Genomic DNA, 24,804 nt, shown 5'->3' with positions numbered 1-24,804 from the left:
TCTAGTTTTACTTTTGTTATATCATAATTCTCACAGAACGCTTGAGTATAGAATTAACTCTGATAGGAAGCCTCAAGGCTTATACCTAGGGCCCGACAAAGGCACCTATTTGACTTCATTCTGCTCTGCAGGCTCAGGTAATTAACGTATAACGGGAGTGATACGTATGCAATAATGAAACAACCAATATATGTTCAAGTATTCGGTTAGTTTTGACGGGAAGCCTCAAGGCCTACACCTAAGGCCCCACAAAGGCACCTTTCATAACTAACTGGGTCGCTCGGGCATATATATATATATATATATATATATATATATATATATATATATATATATATATATATATACACCATAAAACTTAACATCGGTTTTACATCTGTCATGCTAAAGATGACAGTGGCACGCCTGGATTCTTAAAGTTAATTTTGATTGTGAGCCTCAAGGCCTACACCTAAGGCCCCACAAAGGCACCTTTCAGAATTAACTTTGTCCTTCTCTTACAGCCCGCCAATAAGCAGAAGCCCAACAGAGGATATCAACCGGCGCCAACCTCTCGGGGAGCTGTGTGCTCGTTGGCCAGGGAACCTACTCACTGGATATTCCTCTAGATGAACAACTCCATCCCTCGAGCCTTGTGTCCTGATCACATCACCAACCTCGCGCATATGGTTGCAGTAAAGGCCCGACATGCTGCAGAAGCATATTTCACGCTCGGTAACTTCGAACATGCAATCATGCAAGCCAAGGTAGCAAAAGAGTTCGATCCAGATTTGTCTGGTATGGACAACTACATGACTGCATACCAAATGCATTCTGCCGTGTCACACAAGCAAAACTGGTACATTGTTCGTGGCATCGAAAACCCTACAGTTGCCGACTCCGAAACCATCAAGAAACAATACAAGAGATTGGCACTTGCCTTGCACCCCGACAAGAATGCATCAATAGCAGCCGAGGGTGCTTTCAAGCATGTTAAGGCAGCGTTGGACGTTCTCTCTAACCCTGCTAAAAGAGAGGCTTACGACAAGTCTTTGAAGCGACAGCTTCAAGCGGCTCATGTTTCCAATAAGCGCAGAGCTAGTGAGTGCAAACCACCGCACTCTGAGAGGTCTAATACCTTCCCTCGCAAAAGGTCTAGCCCTAGCGGTGATGGGAGCTGCTACAAGAAAACCATTAAGATTATTAGAAAATCAAATCCAGGCCAAAAGGCAACTGTGATGATGGTATTCGTATGCCAAGTGGCTTAATGTGTTCCTCGCCTTGTAATTACTTTGCCTCCTTGAAATTTTGGAGTGCTTACTTTTTATTCAATACAATTTTGTTGAATTAATCATTTTGGATCTCTTACATTGTTCCCTTATCCCACTTTTATATTTTCTGATTCTGAAAGTAGTTTCTGCAGCAATCTGTGACTGCCGATGTTGGATAATCTTCTTAATGTACGGGGCAACACATAGGAAGGAAAGAGATCAAATAGGTTTAATATATTAAGAATGATAACCTTTCTTTTATTAGCAAAATACATACAAAATTAATGCAAAAAAAAAAAAAAAAAAAGCAACTAGAACATACATAACTCGCAAAACAAGTCACGATGAACAAATAATTTATACTATATATGGCTCTTGCACACGTGAGAGCGCATGCGAGGAGGCTAAGTATATTGTAACGCACTTAGACTAGTTAGTACTACTGGTAGAGTTGAGCAAGAAAGCTTGTGATTTTCTCTCATAGTGAAAGTTGTTTTTCAAAGAAGCATCAGCTGAGAAGATCATGATCCCATTAATTTCAAATCCATTTGTCTGCAACAGAGTCAAAGCATCAAAAAAGGCATCCCCTTGAATTCCTCTTCCATCTACTTCATAGGCAGGCAACAACTTTTCCTTGCCAAATTGCGCGGCTCGAATCTTAAAGGCTTGCAGATATCCCTTCGGGGTAGTAACTTTGTCGGTGTAGAACTGGTGGTTGACATAGTCTATAACATCTGCATAGTCATCAAAGAGCTGAACATACGGCGCAGCTGTACTATAAAACGGTGCAATACTAGCAACGGAAATGAGCCCTTTCTTTTTCAAGCCGGTGATGAGCTCGCCGATGCAAAAAGCAAAAGAACTTGAATTACCGCGCTTTGGGAAGTTTTCGTAGTCTATGTCAATGCCATCAAGATGGTAAGTGGTAATTATGGAACTGAGCGACGAGACAGCGTTAGATACCCATTTTTTGGGGTTTGTCGGATTGTACCAGTGAAGGACTTTATCACCTAAGCTCCAACCTGAGAGGCTTGCCATGACTTTCACATTAGGGTTTTTTTCCTTGATGGCTGCAACAGATTGTGGGGTTAATGTAGATTGCCAATATGGTGAGAATATCCCATTTTGTTGTTTGCCTGATGAGTCTGCATCAATCGCAAACCCGAGTATGAAATGGAAGTCGATCTCATTGTCAATCGGTACAGAGTCAAATGTTATGGGAACTCCGGTGGCTCCAATGTACTCCATCATCAACTTCCCGTCTGAATCATGCATAGATAACTAATTAATGGTTAGCTCAGAAAACAAAAGATTGGACATATGTTAATTAGCATCTACTTATAAACAGTGAAAGCAAATAATTTTGACACGGATTGATGATACTAATATCGTTAGCATATAATACAATTGTCCCATATCAGAAACACTAATGAGTGAGCTTCCCCTAAAGTTTGATTCTCCCTCCCCGTAATTTATATTGGTTTAGAGTATCGCTCAAATAAAAGGAACAATAAACGTTTTATGTGATAAAAATTGTGAAAATAGTATATATACCACAAAATTGCTGAAACATGAGGGCAACTGATGCCACATAAAGGAGAGAGAGTTGAAGTACTTGAGCCATCCTTCTTAGATTTTGGGATTGAATGAAGATATGAAGAAGTAAGGCTGTGGTTTTATAAGTCTACTGAAGTTCAGATTCAGCCGGCCGGCGGCCGAAACTAATGACAAAACCAGAGTTTTGAAGGTTACAAGAATTTCATCTATATTTGTTTATTAACTAAGGAACTAGTCATAGCATCTTTCTTGCCTCCCACGGTTGCTTCAGTACAAAGAACGGCTCCATCGCTGCCGAAAGGTGCTTTCAAGTTTTGGTGAACACAGCCTGGACGTTGTCTCTAAACCCTGGAAAATGCTTACGACAACTCGTTTAGGTTGACGGTTTCGATTTCATCAATAGAGTCGGATTTCTACATGCACTGGTTGTCCACTTTTATTCATCTTGTTTTATACAGAAGCCGCTTTAGGAGACCGAAAGGTGCAATCTCACAGGATCCTAAATTTTGACGGACACCAAAAAAATTTGTCATCTAATAACTATATGTAGTAATGCTATATATTACAAAATTTGTTTTTATTAGCACTTTAAAATTCTCATTGCCCACTTCTTATAATTGTACATTATTCTTTCTAAATATAAAAATTTGGGGTGCACAATGAGATATTTAGAGTGCCAATAACAACAACCCTAAAATCAATTTTTTTCAATTTATTATATAATAATGCTATATATTCAAGTGAATCTTTAAATTAGAGTTTTTGAAGTTTTTTTTTTCTTGTTTGGTTGTTAAGATTGAACTGTTTTTATTATTTAGTGAAGGTTATATATGTTTATAGCTTTTTTTTTATTGATTATTTGACGACATTTGTAAACTTACAATCAAGTTCTAAGGTTTTTTTTTTTTTTTGAAGTTATTGTTTTCTAGCATCAATACATTGTATTACTTTCTTTTAAAAAACTATCATAAAAAGATGCCCCTTTATGAATTTCGCCCTAAGCCCTCAAAGTCTTAGAGAGAACCTTAGTTTTTACATATATACCGAAGAAATACAATTGTTGCTTATGTCTGTCATTCTTAGGATGTTCATAAGCAAAAAAAGCAATTGTCTATACAACAACAACAACAACAAAACTTTTTCCCACTAAACGGGGAAGCAATTGTCTATAACCATTTAATTTTTAGTTTTAGAATGAATCTCACTATCAATGTTCTGACTTTTTTTATATATATAATGAATCTCACTATCAAAACATTAATTAGCCAAATTTTTAATTTTTATTAGACCTGATTCTCTTGTTAGAAAGCGAACGCCTCGTTTGGAATGAATATGTCACAATTTTTGTTTGCCCGGAATCCGAAAGGCAGAAAGAAACAGCACAGAGAAACCAGAGAGGCCTAAATCTAGAGGCCACAGAGATACCAGCCGATTGTCCCATCCAAGCAATTCAAAATATATAGAGAAAGAACAGCCAAACAATATAGAAAACAAAACATTCATTTCTTTTTATATTTCATATTGGAACAACTGGAACGCGGATCTTTAAAAGAATACGGCAGCGTTTGTTGGATAGTGGTTTGGATAGGATAACTCACTGTATTGAAGGCATTTCAAAGGAAGACATAGATGATAACTTCCATAGTTCGTTCTAGTTGAAAGTTACTTGAGAAGAAAAGTTATCCTTGGCAATTCCCAAGTTAAAGGTTACTCCTTTCAATCCTATTTTTGTGGGAATTTGTAAGGATAACTTTTCTTCACTAGTCCTTCAACTTGGACAAAATACAGAACTTGTCATCCATTTCTTCCGTCAAAACGTCTTCAATATAAAGAGTTATCCTATCCAAGCCAATCCTGTCTACCAAAAGCCACCTTAGTGAACAATAGAAAATGCAAACAACATAAAATTAACAAGTAATTGCCTATTTAAGAAGATGTTGGATCAAATTATCAAACATGGGGTAAGTAAAAGAATGCATAGTGGGTGGAAGGAAAACACAGAGAGGAGAGTGTGATGGTAATCTTGGGAAGTGAGGAGTGTTTACTCGAAAAGTGGCTATACCGAAACACTAAGGTTGAACGACATGACCGTTACGTTCAATAATGTAGAGAGGGTAGCAAACACAAGTTGTACGGGAAAATATAGGAATGGGGATAACAACACATAATTATATGCAATGCAACTTAAAACGACTCGAGTAATTGAACGGAGAAAAGGGACCATGATGGCTCCTCCAAGTCAACAGGCAGATACATTAGATGAGCTATGCTTTGATGAAGTTTCTGCTTTCCAAAAACAAAATACGGTGCAACCCTAAGTTAAGATATGAACAAAAGGATCCTTCATCTTAAGTCAGAAGTCGGAACAATATACTGTATTAGAATTACACCCATAGAATGCTTTTATGGGAAAATTAAGATTCTATTGGTTACAAGAGTTTTTATAGTTAACCATCAATAGGCGGCTTACAAACTCGGGTTTTACATCTCTCCGCATTCAGCAATAACACAGGCTAGTTTAGGGCGATTGTTGGGTCCCGTAGCCACATTCTCAATCTTCCTAACAACCAAGAGACCATCTCCAAGCACTCTCTACATAAAATTAAAAAAAATATAAAACAGTTTGTCAGTACTACCAAAAAATTGGTAGGTTAAACCTAAAACAGGTGATTTAGAGCTAAGTAATAAAAGGATAGAAGATCAGTGGAAATTCCTAGGACAACTTATGTTTGTTTGCATGCTCACGGGTGTGTGGAATTTTGGTTCCTAGAATCATATTACGAAAAAAATTTCATAGCACAAAATGACTTGTATCTGCTCAGGATAAGTATTATCAAATTTTCATTCTGGATGGATGCATGGTAATACTTATTATGTTTTTGGCAACTAAATAACGAATCTCTTTGATAAAAATCAGGTGACTCGTATGTTTGAGAAATATAATGCATTATTGACAGTAGAGAGAAGGATCATAGCGTACCCCGAACACAACATGTTTATTGTCAAGCCAGTCACATTTCGCGCACGTGATAAAGAACTGAAGTGCAAAAGCAAACAAACATTAGTCACATCTCTGTGTGTGTAATAAGAGAGAACAAAAGAGAGACAGTTTTGTTTTAACCTGGCTCCCATTTGTATTTGGTCCACTATTTGCCTGAAAAGGAGCAAAAGATTATATCAATTCAGTATCAAGAGTACAATCTTATGTTGGAACTGAAAAATAGATCTGTGTCTCTATTTGTATGTGCATGTGTAAAAGTTCCTGTTTCGGACAGGATCCTCGGCCATTTGTGCAGCCAATCAAAGCATAAAATCTTACAAGAAGTAACAAATAATACAGTGCTAATACAGCTTATTAATTTTGCGCGTAGACCTATAGGTTAATGGGCATTGGAAATCCCATCAATTCCCCTTCTTCTTTCCCTGTTCTAAATGAACATTGCAGCAACCTATAGAAAGGTTGAGGTTTACAAAAAAAAAAGGACTGAGAAATACTCCTGTGCACGTATCAACACATTATCTCTTTACCTCTTACACATCTTACAATGTGTTCAGAAGCAAGCAACTAGTTAATTAGTAATGGATACATATCCATGAAGAAGGATATGAAGGACTCTCAACATGTTAGTTACACTACAGAAACAATCGAAACTCATACCAGAAAACAAGGAATGCTGATGTGATATGCTAATATTGCTCTTCAAAAATTGGATCTTCAGTTTTGACAGACTCGCCCAAAATCAAAGGCTGGTGAGACTTTAAACTCCAAACTCACTCACATCAGTAAACCAATGCCGATGAGACCTTGACATAAAAGGACCAATCACTAGCACTATGAACTATACTGCCTAAGAAAAGATGAAAAGTATAAAAGCTCATCATTGTATAGAATTCTTCAGTGACCTATGCACATTTAGAAGCAATCAATTTCACATCTTAAACCACACATAAATTTAACTAGAAACTAATCTTTTGTATCTCCATGAACAAATTTGTTGCACTGAAGGACTAAATAAAAAGCTTTACCCATTTTCAATTCTCCACATAAAAGAGATTAAAGTGTACATGAAGGTAAGGTAAAGCAAACAAATGTTCACAGAAAATTATTGAATACTAAAAGCAAACATGAAAATGCATACCATTGACAATAGGCCGGGACCAGTGTGTTTGGCATCAAAAGTCTCATCATCAAACTTAAGTCCATAGATGGAAACACATCCACTACCATCACCCTGCAAAGAAAGATCTTCAATATAAGAATTTTGCAACAACAAGAGGAAGAAAGTTTGAGCATTATGAAAATAGAGCAGTTTCCTTCTTTATCCGCAGATTCCTCACAATAATGTTTTTCATAAGAACGAAGAAGATTATTGTAAGCAGTGTTATGCATTGAATAGATATGATTGGGGCAGAAGTTGCACACTGAATATATTACACGAAGAACACAGTTAAAAACAATCTCCATTGAAAACGACTACCTAGCCGATATATAAGTATGATCATTCATGTTCAGAAAATGGTAACAAACCCAAAATTCCATCAGCTTTCCCTCCTAAAGAATCCGAAACGGCATCCGTAACAAAAGTAGATACTTGTTGAAGAAAAAAGTAAAAACCTTGAGAAAATCACCAGCTTGAATCATGAAATCCTTAATCACCCTGTGGAACTGGCACCCCTTGTACCCAACTGGCAATCCAGCTTTTCTGCCAATTTACAATATCCGATTCAAATAATTTATTTACAAAATCCAAAAAATTAGTAAAAATCAAAATCCCCAAACTTGAAGAGAATGAAATAATGGGTTTGGCCTTTGGGGCTGGCTACCTGTACTCGCCGGTGCAGAATTGCCTGGAACAAGAAAAGAGAAGACAAGCAAGCTGAATCAGGAAGGAACGACGGCGTCTTAAACGATGAAGTGGATGACAAAAGAGGAATAGTAACAGAAAGGGAAAACGAGGGGAAAGTGCCTGAAATTCTCGGCGGTTTTGGGGGCGATATCGGCGAAGAGCTCCATCTTGATGCGACCGGCGGGGATGGTACCGATGGTGATGTCGAAGAAGACGACTGGGTTTTTAGGGTTTGGAGGCCGTTGATGCCACTCCACTCCTCCGCCTGCGTTCCCTCCACCTGATGCCATTGAAATTGATCCAAAAAAATCAGAGAGAGAGGAATCTCAGTGCTTTCTAGGGTTTAATCAAGGGTTTTAGGGAGGGATGATTCAAAATCCGATAGCGCCATTGTTAATTACACTTCTTTTTTTTTTTTACAAAAAGGCTAACTGTATGAAAATATTTTTGCTCACCACCTGAAGCTGAAGCTGATCACCTTATCTATAATCTTTTTTATTTTTTATTTTTTTTATCAAACCTTATCAATAAACTTTAGATGATTTTAAAGAGGCGAGATTTGTATATAATTAAAATACACTACAAAATCTCTTCAATTCTCCTTAATTTCTCAACTTTTTTAAATTCTTAAAAATCAATTTCTAATTAAATACACATGTAATATTATAAACTTCTTTAAAATCCTAATTGAATACACCCGGATTTCTAAAGATTTTAATAAACTATCTTAAAATTCTAATTGAATACGCCTTGAATTTTAAAGAATCACTTAAAATAATGATTGAATACCCCTAGATTCATTAAAAGAATTAAAATCCTTCAAAATCCCAATTGAATACACCCCCTAAATTGTGAGATTTGTGTAGTGGATAGAAATAACTTTTAAAATCTAAACTTATTCAATGATGATAAATAAGATAGTGACCGTTACTAGCACGTAAGAGCTTTGAGCAAAAATGTAACCAATTACATGTACACCGTCTCAAATTCAACTCGAGTCTTGGTGTAAGTGTGTTATAAGTGAGTTGTGCCGTCTTAACCTGTAATTGCCAATGAATTGTTGCACGTCAGGATTAATAATGTAGGGATTTAGAAATGTTACACAATTAGGTTGGTTTGTTGTAAAAGTGAGCTTAGTTTGGGAATTGATGTTGAAATGTATAGAGGGAATGATAAAAAGCGTTTTTAATTAGCATAGAGATATAAAACATGTGTTCGAATAAAATTTTCTGATATATTTATGAGTGACTTGTGAGCATTTTTAATTGTCTACAAATGGCTATTAAGGCTCAGAGATAGAATTATAAAACAACCAAATCTTATCCCGCTAAATAAGATCGGATGTATGAATTCTAAAACGCAATTGCACCTAGTTTTGCACCAAGTCTTTCTTTAGCTCCAACTCCGTGATATGTTCAGAGAAACTAGTATTTGAAACCCGAGGCGTACATTCCTGCAAAGTTACTCCTTCCACCGGGAATGATTGTAATGTAGACAACAAGTGCATTGCGTTCTATTTGCTGCAAATACACGTTTTCTTTTCATATCTTAAAGGGGAAAGATTTAGGAATCCCAAAAAATACAGATTTAATATGTAAAATAGCTCTTATTACATGTTCATAAGTTACATAAACAAAGATAGAAACAATGAACTAATTACACAAACAAATTTCTAAAACAATACAAATTTTACCGCTTTACATTCCAAAGAGGACTTTTCTGAAGAGTAAAGATAATCCCTACGCCGCAGACTTGGGTATCTTGTACTGTTTCTTGAGGAATTGAGAGGCCTCCGAATCACCTCTATGACATAATATTCTCAATAGTGTCTTAGAATCAGCCCCTAGTTTGCTTCTACCACCCCGAGCTTCCGGGCCACTGGAAGACCTCAAGTCGTCGATCAGTTCTCGAGTCTGTAAACAGAACGAGTAGAAAGAAAAAGAACCCATAAAAAACATGGACATCAGACATCTTATAATTAGTTCAATGTTATCTACCAAAGCAACCAAGATAGTCGGACATTATCACGACCAAAATCAGTTCTGCGAGTATTGTGTGCTTGTGTGTGTGTGTGTGTTCGAGCTACAGTTTATGGTCGACAAAGAGATCGTTGTTGGCTCCTCTACTCCGTTACCTTGGGAGTATTCATGCCTTGCATAAGCTTTTATTTCCAGTAATGCAAATAATGTGTGGTTCGTTCTATGGTTCATAAACACTGGTTATTTCTCTCTTTCACCACTGTTCTCTTTAGTTCGTAACAAACCAACTTGTTCAAATCAAAGCAAGAGGAATATCAAAAATTGAATTAAAAAACGACAACTGTCTAGATGATGTACATTTTGCATTTTAACCCGTATTCCTATTGGCAATAGAATAGTATAATGCCTGAAATAATCTGATTCACTTGTGAATTTTCAACCAGAGAAAACGATGAACTAACCTCGTAGCTGTGCAACTTTACTACATCCCGAACACGTGATACCTGATTCTCAACAACTCCTCGCGGAAGGCCATCTCCTCCCGAGATGAAAAACTCCTGTTTTACATCCACAATGACGCAAATTAAGAGCATGTATACAAATTTGAAAGTCTATCTATCTGGATTAAAAAAAGATTTCATTCTTGATGGGTATTAAATAGTTGGCCTATATTCTAACAGTCAATGCTTTTTAAGTATGGTGATAAACCAAAATAAAAAAGTTTAATGGTATTAAGAAGCAAATCTGAGAACTAATCCCTACAATGACAACCTCAAAATACAGGTTGATTCAGTTGGGCCAGGCCCTCTAATGGTGAGGGGTTGTCCCCATGTGAGGAGTGTTAATAACTGTTTGCCCACAATCTAACAGCTTAAACTTTTGAGAATAAGGGTCAACCAATAAACATTCACCACTTCCGATATTCAAAGAGGCAAAAAGCAGGTACCTTGAGGACCTCCAAGTCTTCTTCTAATAGCTTTGCATCTCCCACCGAGAAAATTCGTGATGGGCCACCATCTAATAGAACGCGGAGTAAACCATCCTGGTAAAACATCCACAAAAATAAATAAATAAATAAACATTCCAGTGAAATATAAATATCTTACAGGATTTTTGACAGATTTGTTCAAAGAAGCCAGGGTGTGGAGGATACCAGTGTTGCCTGAAGGAGACTTGTGACAATGCGATCCCTGAGTGGTTCCACAATTATAGCACATAGTTGACTAAGTTCCTGCAATAGTTGTCTTCGACATCAATTAAAAAATTACATGGATACAGAAATTGTGGTTGAAAGGAAACTAATAACTGAAGAATAACACTTAAAAGGCGAATCAAAAAAAATACACAGATCACTCTTTTTTTTCGTTCTTCTGAAACGTTAGCAATATGTTTAAACAACCGCTAAAATTATTCAACTCTATCAAGGTAGTTAAAAGGAGGGTAGTCAAAATTGACCGTGGTGAATATCCAATTTTGATGTGGTGCGAGCATGATTCATATCATCACTAACCTCCAACACAAAAGCTATGTCGTGTTGACTGTGCCACATCCCAACTACAACTATTACTTGAACCTATTATTCAAGTTGATGAATCTTTCTCATGAGATTTAGCTCAAACCACCCAGGGCACCCTCGATACTGTGCTACCATTATGCACATGACAAAATTAGTAAGTGGACTTATATACAATTTAGGTGATAGGGATTGAGAGGAGGTAAAATTCATAATGGGTGGCACATAAATGATATGCAACGTGACGGATACCACATAAAAATAGAATATAGTTTCCAAAAGGGAAAAATCTGACCGTATCAAGTGGTTCGTACACTGCTTCAAACCTCGAAAGAGAAACACTTGGTTTATATAAATTGTCAATAAACGGTTCCCTCAAATCCCAGAAGATAATTTTAGTTCCTGCAACAAAAGTTGGTACATTAATAAGTGTTCTCTAGTTTTCCAAGGAATAGGACATTAAATAACGAAATTCTTGTACCAGTGAACTCGCAAACTCGATCTATAGCAGCATTTATATCTTTTCTACTGCCATCAAACGTGTCCTTTTGGGTGAAACTTTTTGACTTCTCATTTATGGATTTCTCTACAAAGTTACAAAAATATAGTCAATATATCAGCCCTCAGAGAGATTGCGAGTAAATAGTAGCATATGCATTCCTCAACCTAAACTCTTGTAATTGGAAAGATTTCAAACAGGTATAAAGTTATAAACCACTTATTTACACATACTGATAAGTTTTTGGCGGGGCTTCTTCTTCGTCCATCGTTCCCAAATGCTATCTTCCAACTTATTCAACTGACTGATTGCATACTGTGAATAGCACAAATAAAACCAGATTGTTTTAGATAATCATATTGGCAATCAAATGCCTACGCAGAATAAAGAATATGGTAAACAAACAAATTTAAACAAAACAGACGTGGTGTGAGAAAACGAGATGACCATCAAATATGGATGCAACTAAAGGTCTTTAGCATATTATTATAACAGAGTGCCATCACATCCATATGAAACTTAGGTCTCATAAGCATCCATGTTGTTACTGGAAAAGAATACATCTATTTCTAAAGCCAGCTCTGATATGAATGTAGACTGGCCAGTGCTTCAGTAAGTTACTAGAGAGAGATCACTTCAATTCAATTTTGATCTGTGCACTAGTACAGAAAATATCAAAGAATGGCACGCATTATCAGCATTTAAAGAATCACATATATATAACTAATCATCTTCTAACTTAGGCAGCGTACAATATAAGAACATAAACATTATAATTTCACAGGACGCCTAGAAGAGGTATGCTTGGTTGCATTTCATACTAATATATCATCAAGAAATTCCACGAGAGAGAGAGAGAGAGAGAGAGCAGGTTCTTAACGAAAATAAGCTAAACCTGAACTTACATAAAGTGTATTTAACTGCACACAAAGGGTTGGAGTCGTTCTAAAACTAATTTCAGTAGACCTTCTCTCATCAGGCAGCCTAGGATCAAATAGTTCCTTTTTTACAAAAGCCTTTATTCCAGCTTCCTTCCTGTATCTTGTAAGAATGGGCACTGGTGGAATTAAATCCTCCTTAGTAGCTGCATGACCAAAATCAAAAATTAAGGTCTATGTGGGTAGAATATGGGTAGATAACAAGAAATAAAAAGGACAAAAACCATTTGTAGCATGTAGAGAAGAATGAAAAATCTTGTTAGCTTAATATACACTGTTGACCATTACTGGTAATCAGACTTTGGTAGTTGGAGTCCCGGGTTTGAAACCACATGACCCACTTCTTTGTTCACTTGCAAGGTCCACATGAAGAAGGGTTTAGCTTCACATGCATGATAGGTTGCATGCGAAGAAGGGTTTAGCTTCATATATAGTGTTAACTCATTCCTTAACAGCTTAAGTTTTTGGGGTCCAGTGGTAACAAATTAGTGTTTCAATAATATCCACCAAGAAAATCAATTAGAGATCAATTCTCAATACGGCCAGATAAACAATTTTTGCCAAGGGAATACAAACAACATAGAGTAAGGGAAATATGGAAGTTTTCAGAACTGTGACAACACACCATGACCAATTTAGAACTGTACAACTGACCCCTACTGGATGATATAATCACAAGGGAGCACAGGACTTAACCTACAACCTTTGTGATGTGGGAAAAAAGAAAAAAGAGAAAAGGGTCAAGGGCAAACCAAGAGCTAGGATCTCTATGAAATTTTCTTAACTCTTGCAAATTCTGAAGACAAATTCTGTTTTCTTTTTCCTTTTTTGTATACTTAGTTCTCACAAATAGCACCTACCCAACTTGTCAATGACAAGATTAGCAAACACTTGAAACGCATTGTCAACTCCACGAAACAAACCACTCAATTCTGTAGGCCTCATTGGAACCTTGAGATCAAAAAATTGGTCAACGGTCTGCACAAAGAGATGTTTACAAGGAAACACATCAGTATTGTTAGAGGTTATTGTTAGAGGTAACTGACGAGTGCTAGAAACAAATAATACATTTGAATGCCAATCCAACAAGTACATCCAAACAATAAAGAAACTGATTTATCACTATTCACTAAGTGTATGATATGTTTGTTATATGTATACATGTCACATATGTACTAAGTTAAATTAGATGGCCTCCAATAGGAATAACTGACAATATTGTCAACTACCAACAATATTATAACTGATTTATCCCTAAAATGATTTTTTTTCTTATACCCAAAAGAACAAAGTCATACCTCCTCCACAATCCTAAATACTTCAACAATTGAACTCCCATGCCGCTGTTGAGGTGATATTGGGTCCCACCTCTGTAAAATGATGCACATGAATATTTAGAAACTCAACAGAGAAACAACTAAGTAAGGAATGCAGGTTTTCCAGATAAGAACAAAAGATACGCTAAATAAATAAATAAGGATAAAACTGTAACTTTTACCTCCTGCTGAATAGCCCGTTCAACCCAACCTAAGATCCTTCCAAGTTGCGAATTGACCCAACGCATCACCAATGTTCCAGATATAGATTCAATCTAGAAAGATATAAGAAGCTTAATAAGAAGATGGTAAGAAGCAATGCAACTAATGCTGCATGGTAAACCTGAATTTGTTTGCATCTTTGTAATTAATCAGCTTTAACTTAGTGGAATCAAGTCTATATTCCAATTGTGCACATCCATGACTATACACTATCAGAATAAGCTCACATTAAATTTTGAAACTAAAAAGAAATAAGGAAAATAAGTAATGTAAGAAAATTGAGTCACTCACCTCGTATGGAGCTAGTTTCCTACAGAATACATCAGCAGTTTCCTCTCCACAAGCGGACGTAATAAGTTCCATAATGTATTGCTCAAGGCTGTCAGCTGCTGGAAATACAGATACTACATCTTCTGTCAGATGTTCAGCAGCACGAAGAAAAGGTTTCTGAAATAAGACATCAGTACTAAGTTCCCCTCATCCACCTAAAAGAATACTGTATTATGGACAAAATATATGTAAAATGTAATTCACATTAAGAAACAGCATATAAGCTTACCAACTTGTTGCCATAAATCCTATGAAGGAGTGAGGCTGAGACAGCAGTTGCTTGTGGATGCCTCTGGGATAAAATTGGCATGAACATGGTTGCATCTTTTTTCAAAAGTTTCTTCGTCTCTTCAGCAAGCAATGCCAAAGGATGTTCATGCTTTAATTCTGATTTTTCAACAGAATGTAAGATCTGCATGACGAGAAAAATTTCGAAAAGGAAAACTTAAAGCCATGTTTCAGCACAAAGTCTTTAATGAAAAGTTGTCTATATCATCATTGAACTTCAAGGGTTATCAACGGGTATAGTGTGCAGTGTGCTCATCGTTATATTATATATGCATATGAGTTCAATGAAGAGTGTGACCATCAGATAAATCGTGTACTGTACGCTAAACAGATTTAACCACAACAAAACACGACAGTCTGTTATATCCACAACTTAAATGCTTTCAGGGGAAACTTAGTTCACCAGATTAACAACCAATGAAACATAGCAACTGCAGACTCTCTTACTGCTTCATAATAAGATCAAACATCAAGCCTGATCCCCAATGTACAAAATAAGAGCAATGGGGGAAAAACATGATTCACACTCTCCTCAGATTGACATAAAATGCACCAATGAGGAGAGATGCAAATAAAAGGACTTCGCTTTCCTGTTCTAAACTTCTAATACCATGATAATTGTTGGTCTACGAAAGTTCCAAAAGCTTATGTCTTTAGAATATGATCCAAGTAATTTTCTTTTTTATCTTCTAGCACCTCGTACCAAACGAGAAGTCCATTGCCTAGCTTCCCCTTATTAAATTTCGTTTGTTTGAAATATTAAGCTTTTCTAATATACTTTGTCAGCCAACAATACTATTAAATCAACTGTAACACTTACCCTTGTAAATGCATTCTTAATAGAAGATGATACATATAATTCTATCTGATCTTCATCTGTGTTGGACGTGGATTGAAGAATTGCCTGTCAAAAATGAAATTCAGCGTTAAAAAGTTTACAAGTTGACATTACATTTGAATTTTTGTGTCATTTTTATTAAAATAAGAGGAAAAAAAACCAGATATTGCAATTGGGGAAAAATAAATTTCATCACACAAGAAAAATAACTTCAAAAAGTTGGAAAGTCAAAATAGTTTTATTCTACAAAAACCATGGTTGGCTTCTCGTCATGTCACCAATTGGTGAAAGTGGTGGGTCCCACCACTTCAACTAACACCTTGGCGGTGACAACGAAGTTTCTCCCCACTGATGAGAAGCCAAGAATTATTCTCTAATATAAGTCAAGCACAAAGTTTCTTTTGAGTCTACACATACTGCTTCGGGTTCCTCCAACAGCAGCCTCCGAGCAATCATCGCAACTGCTACTATATTCTCCATCAAACCTGGCACCTATAATGTACAAGAGAAGTTTAAGAGAATTGAGTTGCAAAACTAGGAGAATTCCTTGGTAAAAGTGACTAAAACTAGAAAAGAGCTGCATAAAGTATATGCATGAGCAATTGAGCATACACAATAGATCATGCAAGCAGTGAATGGGCACAACACATATGATAGTTATTTCCACAATAGTAAAAGAGCAAGCATAGTAGCATACACAGATTAAAAATAACTATTCAACAAAAGCTAGCATCGGCGCGACAAAAAATCAAATTAAGCACAAGGTCCACACCCAAGTATAACAGTTCTAGGATTTTAGCCTACCTCAGCAAAGTGCAGATGGTAATCTCCTAATTGCTTATCAGCCCACTTCTGAATTGGCAATAAGAATGACTGTAAGAAAGATAAATCTTGATGCCCCTGATCCCCTTCAACTCTACAATGCAAACTCTTCAAGTGTGACCTCTCCTGTGGTCCCCGTTGTTCCTTCAATGGTATTTTCTTTAACTGTTCAATGGCATGTTGTAAAATTCCTTGATCGCTAGTAATAACATGCTGTGATCACAGAACCAATATAAACTGTGAACGGTGATGATATTAACTAACAAGAATTTTCTAATTGAACTTCCACAAAATATTGATGAGAACAAACAAAAAGGAAACAGAAGAAATAGAAAGAACAAAACTGGCTGAAAAGAAAATCAGAATTGAAATTAATACACAATTTTTGTAGAACGGAGCGACTCAAAGAAGATTAGTGGGTAGATATTTGACATAATAGCATGCTGACACAAGAAGCCGCCGATGAAAGACATTCCAGTGACTCCACTATGAGCATCTTTATGCTTGAAACCATCTAAAAACATGCATGAATTTATGTCACTATATGACATATATGTAGTACACTTATGTTCCCCAAGATAAGAGTTACCAGCTAAAAAGTAAAAGAAGAAACGTCAATTTGTTAAAAAACAAAGCTGATATCTATTACCAGTGCCATTCAATGCAAGTTCAACTCTTCAAGATGCTCTAGGTATACAATTTTAAAATGTAAGAAATACATTGAAGTTTCCCAAGATATGGATTGTCCACAGCATGGATTTGAGGTTCATGGGATGGGGAAAGAGTGCCTTCCTTTGTGTAACTCATAGGCCTATTGGTCCGAAGGGCGTCGAACTAAAGGAAAATTATCATCAACATGTTATATAACTGTATATTTTTTTGAACTCGTTATATAACTGTATATGGTATCTGCATACTGCACGTACGTATCTCTGTGTGTGTTTGTATATGAGAGAGAGAGAGAGAGAGAGAGTCCTTTGTTTGTTAAGTCCATATCCTCTAGTGAATGTATGAAAGACAACATTTTTTTAGAATATAGATAATAACTGTAACAGTATGAGACATGTCAATCGTACCCTCCAATCTCCATCACAAATGAAGTTATAAACAATTACATTATATAAGAAAAAAAAACCACTTTAGGGACTATAGGTCCATGCAAATAGAAAATAAATCTTGTGGCCTTTGTACCTGACGGAACAAGACCCATGCATAGCAGGTGTAATGAATGGTCTCCGTGATTCCTAAAACACGCCACGTCGACTTCACAAGCTCGAGTATTTCTTCTACTTCCTGAAAATAAAGATGAGCTAGAGACTATGAGAGACAGAGAAAAAACCTAGCTTCTGCGTTCATCATAAATTTCATATCTGGTGACTTGAGCATTTACAACTGGAGCCAGCATACATTGGACAAACGGCTATTATTGATTTTGATGTTCAAGTAATAAAGAGTCTAAGGTTAAAACAATTTTCATTTTGAGTCTTCCGTTATGAGCTGAGTTTTGACTTTTTTTTCCTCACATTGGCGGTACCGGAATTTCATAAATCAGGGAAACTTTATAATTAGTATTTATCAATTGTTTTGAGTTCAGAAATTCCTCAGATGCAGGAGTGCTGGGAATTAAATAACTCCCTGTGTTTAAGAAGTAGTTACCTTAACTAGATAATAATTTTATTACATCTACCTTGGTCTAAGAATCTATAATTTAGTCAACTGTGTACTTAGGAGAGGTGATAGGCACTCTAAAATAGTCATCCCGCACTCCTCCCTCATAAGAACATATGAGATAAATTCCACTTAAGAGGAATGCAGTATGACTGATTTGGAGTGCCAATAAGAATTCCCTGACACCATTTGAACTTTAAGTGTATTCTATCTCTTTCTCTGTATGCTGTTCTTCATCTTGCTAGAACAAACCTGATTTTTCTCTTTTATCATCCCTTCAAGATTGTAACTCTTTTTCCTTTATTACCAAGTAAAACCCTTTATAGCAACATTCCAAAATATTACTATGAATGGGTGCTAGAACTCTGAAAGTATCCTTCTATGGTGTCCATCAGTTTCAACCATCAAGATTCGACCTTTTCATTAATAAAACCTTTGAACCTTTCTTTCTACAGTTCCAAGCCTTGAATCTATAATTGTTTTGACCCTAACATGGTAGCACCCACCACATAACTGGAAGGTTACATTTCCTAGATTACCCTACATCACTATCCAGGAAAGCAAATTACAACTATTTTGCTGTACAACTTCTGAAATCTGATTGGGATACCAAGTTGACACTGAAAGCATGCAAAAAATCCAATTTTCCGAGAATAAGCTAAATGTCATATTCAGACCCTTTGGTTAACTCTTTGGTTTTTTTTTTTTTTTTCTCAAAAGATAAAGAGTATAAATGCATGGGAGGGAGGGATGAAGACAAAATGTTGGTGAAATCATATTTGAAATGAAAACAAAAAACTTAAAGCAATTCAAAATAGTTGTTATTTCACACATTCTCCTGCATTTATCCCTTCTTCCTTCTTCCTCCCTCCCTCCTTTCTAACATTCATTTCCTCTTTATATTTAACTGAAAAAGAACCAAGACCAAATGCGGAAGTGTTACCAAATGAGCCCAGGTATCAGTTAAATTCAGAATTTCAAACAGAATGGAGATCTTAACCCAACTCCAGAAAGCTTCTAAAACCCAACCAATCAAGCAGAAAGTGACTTGGCAACATAGATGAAAGCACTTCTTTTGTAGAATTAAATCCTCCTTTTACGGAGTCATGTTGCCATAGCCAAGAACAAAAAGTACTAACCTCAGTCAGCTTTCCCTCGTCCAACATATCAAAGACACTGAGAAGCAGTTTCTCATATAGTCTAACATTCAAGTGATAACCATCTGCCCAGTGGCATACTTCACCGGTTAAGTCACCACGAGCAGGCCTCTCAGCAAGTGGAGTGGCAATCTCTCGAAGAGATCTCAAGCATTCCGTTCGTTGGAGTTCACCCGTGGATGGTGGAAGTGACTGCAATCAAAAGAGAAGGAAAACAGGAAAATGAAAAACAAAACAGATTCATTAAACACTAGAAAGCAATAAATTATATCATGAATACTCCAAAAAGGTGTAAGGGAGTATCCAAACAAGGCAAAGGAATAATGTATCTTTCAATTTTACTTTATATATTATAAAAACTAAAAAGTAAAAGATTTTAAGGAACTCAGCCAAATCTCTACATCTTCTTTACCTCTCTAGGAACAAGTCAGAGCCTTCAGCAGAATGTATAAATTCAATTGACCAATTGATAGTTTATGAATGTGGCCAACCAGAAAGGCTTCTAATCTAACAACTGGCTGATTTAAGGCAAGAGAACTCCTTTTTATGGAAGAAAATCGTTAAACTCCATTTTATCAACTCAACCTTTCAAACCAGTGATACCAAAATAATACCTTAAAATGGTGGCTTAGGCATGTTTCGGTTTAGAATTCAGGGTTACTGAAGGAAGTGAGTTGTGTGTTGGGCTTGCTAGTGTGGGTATGGGAGCAATTTTGGAACACATGTTGGGTTTTCTAAGAAAAAGATGAGAGTTTTAATTAAAAAATGTAGTGTACTTAGAATGCGGGGTGAACTATGGGTTCAAACTTCAAATAGAAAATTTTAATTTTAATTTCTAATTTCGTGATAGAGGGCATTGCAACCATTCAGAAAGACAGAAGACGCACCTCAGATTCTTCAATCTTTGCTAACAGAATCCTAAACTCACTCGCTTTGCGTCCAGACTCCCCAAATCCAACAGCAGGGAAGTTAAGAAGCCCCTCCTCCAATATATTCAACTGTCACAAAAAAAAAAGAGAGAATTTCTCAATTTGGAAGTCATGTACAGATATGGTCACCCCCGTCCAATTTCACCAAATAGGACCAATAAAACGTATGAACAGAAAATGAAAGAGATTGTAAGGAATAGAACTTACCTGCCTATTCTGCCACCGTATATACGCCTTCTTGTCAGAGAATTCTGTTCGTGAAATACAGCATAAAAGTTCCAGAGGAACTAGTAAGGTATCCATTCTTTTTCCCACTTTTCCTGCTAGGGCATTAAGCAGCCCTTGTCTAGTCCTGATGTCCATTGCCTCAGATATCTGCATCCGTAAGTATGGCCAATGAGAACAAAAAGAAATACAGTTCAGCAGGACAGCATAAAGAACCATATCAGCAACCAGCAGGATTTCAAAAATCCCTCAGGCTGATGCCATATAAACTACAATCCAAATTAATGAGCTACAGATAGGGTCACTTAAAGAGGAATACATTCAGTACGTACCCAAGTATGGAAAGAAAAAACTGATCCTCGTAACAACTTTTACAGTACATAGCAGCTTGAAGTGATGGCCACCAATGTATACAAGATTAACATATGCATGTACCTTATCTAATTACTGGCCCACTGAAAATATAATTATACATCACATGTGCTAGGAGCCGACATTCACCTCTCCCAGACCCTGCGTAAAGCGGGAGCCTTGTGCACTGGGTACGACATGTGCTAGGAACTAGCAGAACCAGATGATAATATGGTCCATACTCCATAGAACTGAGAAGCTTGTATATGATACTAGCAGTATTAACCCTCCAGCTTAAAGAAAAACATTCCATAAAGTCCTTCGTGCTTACATAGTTCTTAACTACTCTACCGGGCTTGTTTAGTGCACAGGACTGAAGTGTACAATTTCAGTCCGATGCTAATGTACTATTTTGCATTGTCTTAACCTTACTACTATCTGGTGGTACTGTACAGAACTAAGTGGCCGAATAAGCTGTACTGTGTTACGTATTGTACCATATAAGAGTACAAACAGGACTGTACTAACATAAAATATGTTTATGAAAATATTTTATACTTAGAAAACACATATGCCCGCGAACATATTTGTAGCTACCATTAATAAACATCATTCATTTCTAATTCTTATCTAACACCGTCTATGTGATAGCCTCATAAAGAACTTCTCAAAATCCATACGCCAATTGCCTATCTGATTGGGATGATGGAGGAGTTCCATCTTTATAATAACAAAAGCTATCTCAACTTTAAATGGAGAGGAAATAAAAAAGGAAACAGACTGGTAATGCATCCTTTTGAAAAGTAAACGACTAGTAAATACCTCCATTTGAACACGCATAGTCTCCAATAACCCAACCAATCCAGGGGCTCGTTGAGACTGACTCAAAGCATTTTCATTTCTACTTCGTCCAAGTTTCCTCATCAGCTTGGACCTTTTGTCTTTCTTTTTCTCTTTTGAAGGCACAATGAGACCCCTGTTCAGACAAGAGAGGGCAAGCATGGATGGTGTCATAACAGAACATTCAAGGCATTACAAAGTATTTGCAGACCAAATAAGAAACTGAAAGTATACCCTGAAGCACCAGCACATGCCAAAAGGACTTCATATGCAGTTTCACGGAGACCATCTTCTGCGATAGCTGAAAAAGAAGGAAAAGAAGAAAAAATATTATGACAACCATGTCATGTTTCAATTTTCATCGGTCAACATAGGAGCTGGGAATGCAATATTTGCTGCTGATTGCCACATGATTCATGGGCTATCTAGAAAAAGCAGACAGATCTGTCTGAACAGTATACCTGTCAGTTACTCTATAGTCTATAGACTATACCTCTTTAGTACTTCCCAATTTTTCTAATTTCTAACAAATGTATCCAAATTTCAATGAAAGTTATAAACAAATAGTGGTGTACAGATTGGTAGTAGTTATAGATTGAAATATAGCCAAGGCCGTAACATATGTTTTCACTCTTGAGGAACATGTGAATTAAGAATGCCTGTATGATTGATTATTACACCATATAAGTATAACAACCTAACAGAAATTTGGCAAAAATGCACAAATATTGAATTATTGGTATACATGCACGTGCATTTAGTGTTCCGGCTATTTTACACCTTGGCTCCACACAACACTAAAAGCATCATATCCATCTTGGCTTAAAAATCCAGTACCTGTCTTAAATGGAGGCAATCCAAGAGCAAGATCAGCAGCATCATTTCGTGTCCTTCGTGAAATGAGGACACTATCAGCCTCATCGATATCATCATCCTCAAAATCCTCAATATCATCTACCGTAAGTTCTTGAACTTGTGTAGAGTTAAAAGATTCTGATTTTGACACACTTAATGCAACTGGAGATGAGTCAAGATCAGGAACAGATGATATGACACTTGGAGGCGGCACGATAATAGGAGGCGGCACAAATTCAGGAACAGGTGGCGGTGCCCTTTTTGGAGGAGAACCAGAAAAGTCAGGATTCGTAACCAAAAAGAACTCGCCAGCAGAACCTGTATTGTTCTGGTAAAGTGGAAATAATCAACAGAAAACATAAAATAAGCAAACAAATTAACAGAAACACAAGGAAATGAACATGACAATAGGCAGAAGATTACTGATTAGGAATTTTTATGAATAACCCAATCCAAATTACAAAAGAAAATAAACTAATATCTAAGTTACGTATTTAACCACAACCCAAAAAAGATAAGTAAAAGCAGAGGAGCTACAGATGACCATTTAAATGGGAATTATACATGCATGACGGGTCTTAATTTGCGACCAGATTCAAATCCTGAACCTAAAAAGAAAAAATATCCGCTAATTTGAACGAGAATAACTCACTAAATCATGTCATAAATTGCACATACCATTTGTGGTAAACCAGTATGGTCATGGTAGTCCCTAATAGCTTCCGAAAGCTCAAGCATTCCACCTGCATTGTCAAAATCGTCAGCGTGTGCAAACAAAGAAACTCCAACGAAAAATACAACTCAAAATCGACAATTAATAAACGCAAGACACCACCTTTCTTAGCACAATTGATCACATAATCAACACTAACTTGGTCTAGATCCACATCATCGAGCGTAACCGCACCGGGAGGCATTATAACCTTCTTTATCAAGCTACCGGCAAGTATAAAATCAAGAAGTATTCGCCTGTCGCGGCGAAACCGCTGTAAAAGCTCCACCGCATTTTCCCTACATTCCATCATCAAATCGAAGTTCATTTCTATTGATTTCAGCTAAAATAAAAAATACAATTAAAAATTTCCAAAAAAATTAATTAGTCAAACAACACTTACTCTTCCATCTCGAAACGATTGCAATTATGCTACCTGAGAAAAAAAAAATCTCGAAAAGATTGCAATTATGCTACCAGAGAAAAAAAATCTCGAAACGATTGCAATTATGCTACCCGAGAAAAAAAAACACAAAAACAATAAAACTGAAGCTTTACACAGAGTTGCGTAGTTTGCTCTGTTTGGCAAGCAAGAAAATGAGAGAAAATTTGATCGAACACAAAGACGAAACTCCTTTTTTTTTACCTCAATTTTCTCGGCAACCAAACATTAATTAGAGCATTGAGTTTGTTGTTTGAGTGAGAAAGAGAGAGAGAGTCAAAGGCGGAGCTGAGAGGAAAGGAAGTGAAACGGCGTAGTTTGACTGCGGTTGAGTTGGGATGGTGAAGCTTGAAAGAGAGGAAAAACAAAAATCCCAGTTGGATGAGATTTGGATCTCAAAAGCCTTTTTTTTAATCAATTAATTAATCTTTTTTTGTTTAACCATCTGCTCACTCAAAATAATTAGATGGAATATCAAATTAACGGTCTCTGTCTCTGTGGTTAAACAATACAATTAATTATCTGCATTTTACTAATTATCTCTAGTTAAGTAAACCATCACCATCTCACTGACTAATATACTACTGTTGGAAATTTAATGCGCGACGGGTGTTTGAAAATCATGGATGTTTTTAAAGAGCCCTTTTGTAATATGAAAACGATATAAATTTCGTATTTTTATGACTCGAGAATGCAACTGGTAGTTTAATCCGAGAATGATTTTTGAGAATGAAACATTAAAAACTTGTATGGTACCAATATCTAAAATCTTGAACAAAACTATAAATTTGTGTTTAGTAGTAATGGCGGCGGTGGTGGTAAAGATGGTGGCTGAGCAGAGAATAGTGTTGGTAGCAATGGCGGTTGGAGTGTTGGTAGTAGTAATGGTTGGCATAGTGAGGATAATGGGAGTGGAGAATGTGATGATGGTGATGGTAGTGGTGATGGTGGCCGTAGCGGTGAGACTGTAGAGATGGTGATGATGGTATTTGCAGGTGGCAGTAATGGCGTTTGAAATGCAGATGGAGGTAGGATATGGTGGCGACAGCGATGGTACTTGGTAGTGGGAGGTGGTGTTGTCAAAGATGATCGCAATTGTGGTGATGATAGTGAGACGGTGGAGAATCTTGTAATGGTGGTGGTGATGATAATCGGGCAAACATAATTTTGTTTCTTATTATACTCTTAACTTTGTTATATAATGTCCATTTTACTGTCTATTTAGA

The 24,804-nt window shown here is 36.6% G+C and overlaps 4 protein-coding genes across 6 annotated transcripts; 1 reads left to right on the top strand and 3 right to left on the bottom strand.

Moving 5' to 3' along the window:
* Positions 1–665: 665 nt before the first annotated feature.
* Positions 666–1,247, top strand: LOC126589621 (dnaJ protein P58IPK homolog B-like). The gene has a single exon (XM_050254982.1). It carries the CDS (start codon positions 666–668, stop codon positions 1,245–1,247), a length of 582 nt encoding a protein of 193 aa, XP_050110939.1.
* Positions 1,248–1,679: 432 nt separating this feature from the next.
* LOC126613871 (chitinase 2-like) lies at positions 1,680–3,241 on the bottom strand. Its single transcript, XM_050281489.1, has 2 exons — positions 2,805–3,241; positions 1,680–2,512 (listed from the first exon to the last, which is right to left on the bottom strand). Exons 1-2 carry the CDS (start codon positions 2,872–2,874, stop codon positions 1,680–1,682), a joined length of 903 nt encoding a protein of 300 aa, XP_050137446.1. The 5' UTR covers positions 2,875–3,241.
* Positions 3,242–5,134: 1,893 nt separating this feature from the next.
* Positions 5,135–8,116, bottom strand: LOC126613826 (peptidyl-prolyl cis-trans isomerase CYP22-like). The gene is made up of 7 exons (XM_050281430.1): positions 7,775–8,116; positions 7,632–7,655; positions 7,423–7,510; positions 6,947–7,039; positions 5,929–5,961; positions 5,788–5,844; positions 5,135–5,399 (listed from the first exon to the last, which is right to left on the bottom strand). Exons 1-7 carry the CDS (start codon positions 7,942–7,944, stop codon positions 5,289–5,291), a joined length of 576 nt encoding a protein of 191 aa, XP_050137387.1. The 5' UTR covers positions 7,945–8,116; the 3' UTR covers positions 5,135–5,288.
* Positions 8,117–9,216: 1,100 nt separating this feature from the next.
* LOC126587192 (protein unc-13 homolog) lies at positions 9,217–24,704 on the bottom strand. 3 transcript variants are annotated; one of them, XM_050252234.1, is made up of 27 exons: positions 23,614–24,704; positions 23,540–23,572; positions 23,260–23,435; positions 23,103–23,167; positions 22,407–22,752; positions 21,804–21,870; positions 21,552–21,705; positions 20,361–20,528; positions 20,112–20,222; positions 19,207–19,416; positions 17,591–17,692; positions 16,382–16,612; positions 15,995–16,069; positions 15,560–15,643; positions 14,681–14,863; positions 14,413–14,568; positions 14,082–14,174; positions 13,882–13,953; positions 13,444–13,561; positions 12,551–12,729; positions 11,879–11,960; positions 11,628–11,732; positions 11,442–11,548; positions 10,787–10,864; positions 10,580–10,675; positions 10,095–10,190; positions 9,217–9,567 (listed from the first exon to the last, which is right to left on the bottom strand). In XM_050252234.1, exons 2-27 carry the CDS (start codon positions 23,545–23,547, stop codon positions 9,394–9,396), a joined length of 3,336 nt encoding a protein of 1,111 aa, XP_050108191.1. In that variant the 5' UTR covers positions 23,548–23,572; positions 23,614–24,704; the 3' UTR covers positions 9,217–9,393. The 3 variants fall into 3 exon arrangements, with proteins under 3 accessions (XP_050108191.1, XP_050108177.1, XP_050108184.1); XM_050252220.1 differs by having other exon boundaries at positions 23,783–24,704; XM_050252227.1 differs by having other exon boundaries at positions 23,540–24,704.
* Between the last annotated feature and the right edge of the window lie 100 nt (positions 24,705–24,804).

Source organism: Malus sylvestris, chromosome 2 (genome assembly GCF_916048215.2).
Source record: "Malus sylvestris chromosome 2, drMalSylv7.2, whole genome shotgun sequence".
NCBI classification, from domain to species: domain Eukaryota; kingdom Viridiplantae; phylum Streptophyta; class Magnoliopsida; order Rosales; family Rosaceae; genus Malus; species Malus sylvestris.
The sequence above is the reverse complement of the archived record's forward strand: the minus strand, read 5'-3'. Positions and strand labels throughout refer to the sequence as shown.

Bases quoted from the DNA above. Each gene is read 5' to 3' on its own strand.
- LOC126613871 (XM_050281489.1), bottom strand. From the start codon at position 2,874: ATGGCTCAAGTACTTCAACTCTCTCTCCTTTATGTGGCATCAGTTGCC. The intron at 2,513-2,804 runs GTATATATACTA...TGCATGATTCAG, and splicing joins CATGTTTCAGCAATTTTGTG to ACGGGAAGTTGATGATGGAG.
- LOC126613826 (XM_050281430.1), bottom strand. From the start codon at position 7,944: ATGGCATCAGGTGGAGGGAACGCAGGCGGAGGAGTGGAGTGGCATCAA. The intron at 7,656-7,774 runs GCACTTTCCCCT...TTCTTGTTCCAG, and splicing joins AAAACCGCCGAGAATTTCAG to GCAATTCTGCACCGGCGAGT. The intron at 5,400-5,787 runs GTACGCTATGAT...AATTTTATGTAG, and splicing joins ATAAACATGTTGTGTTCGGG to AGAGTGCTTGGAGATGGTCT.
- LOC126589621 (XM_050254982.1), top strand. From the start codon at position 666: ATGGTTGCAGTAAAGGCCCGACATGCTGCAGAAGCATATTTCACGCTC.
- LOC126587192 (XM_050252227.1), bottom strand. The intron at 21,871-22,406 runs GTACTGGATTTT...CTTCTTTTTCAG, and splicing joins ATTGCCTCCATTTAAGACAG to CTATCGCAGAAGATGGTCTC. The intron at 10,865-11,441 runs GTCAGATTTTTC...CAACTATTGCAG, and splicing joins TGTACGAACCACTTGATACG to GAACTTAGTCAACTATGTGC.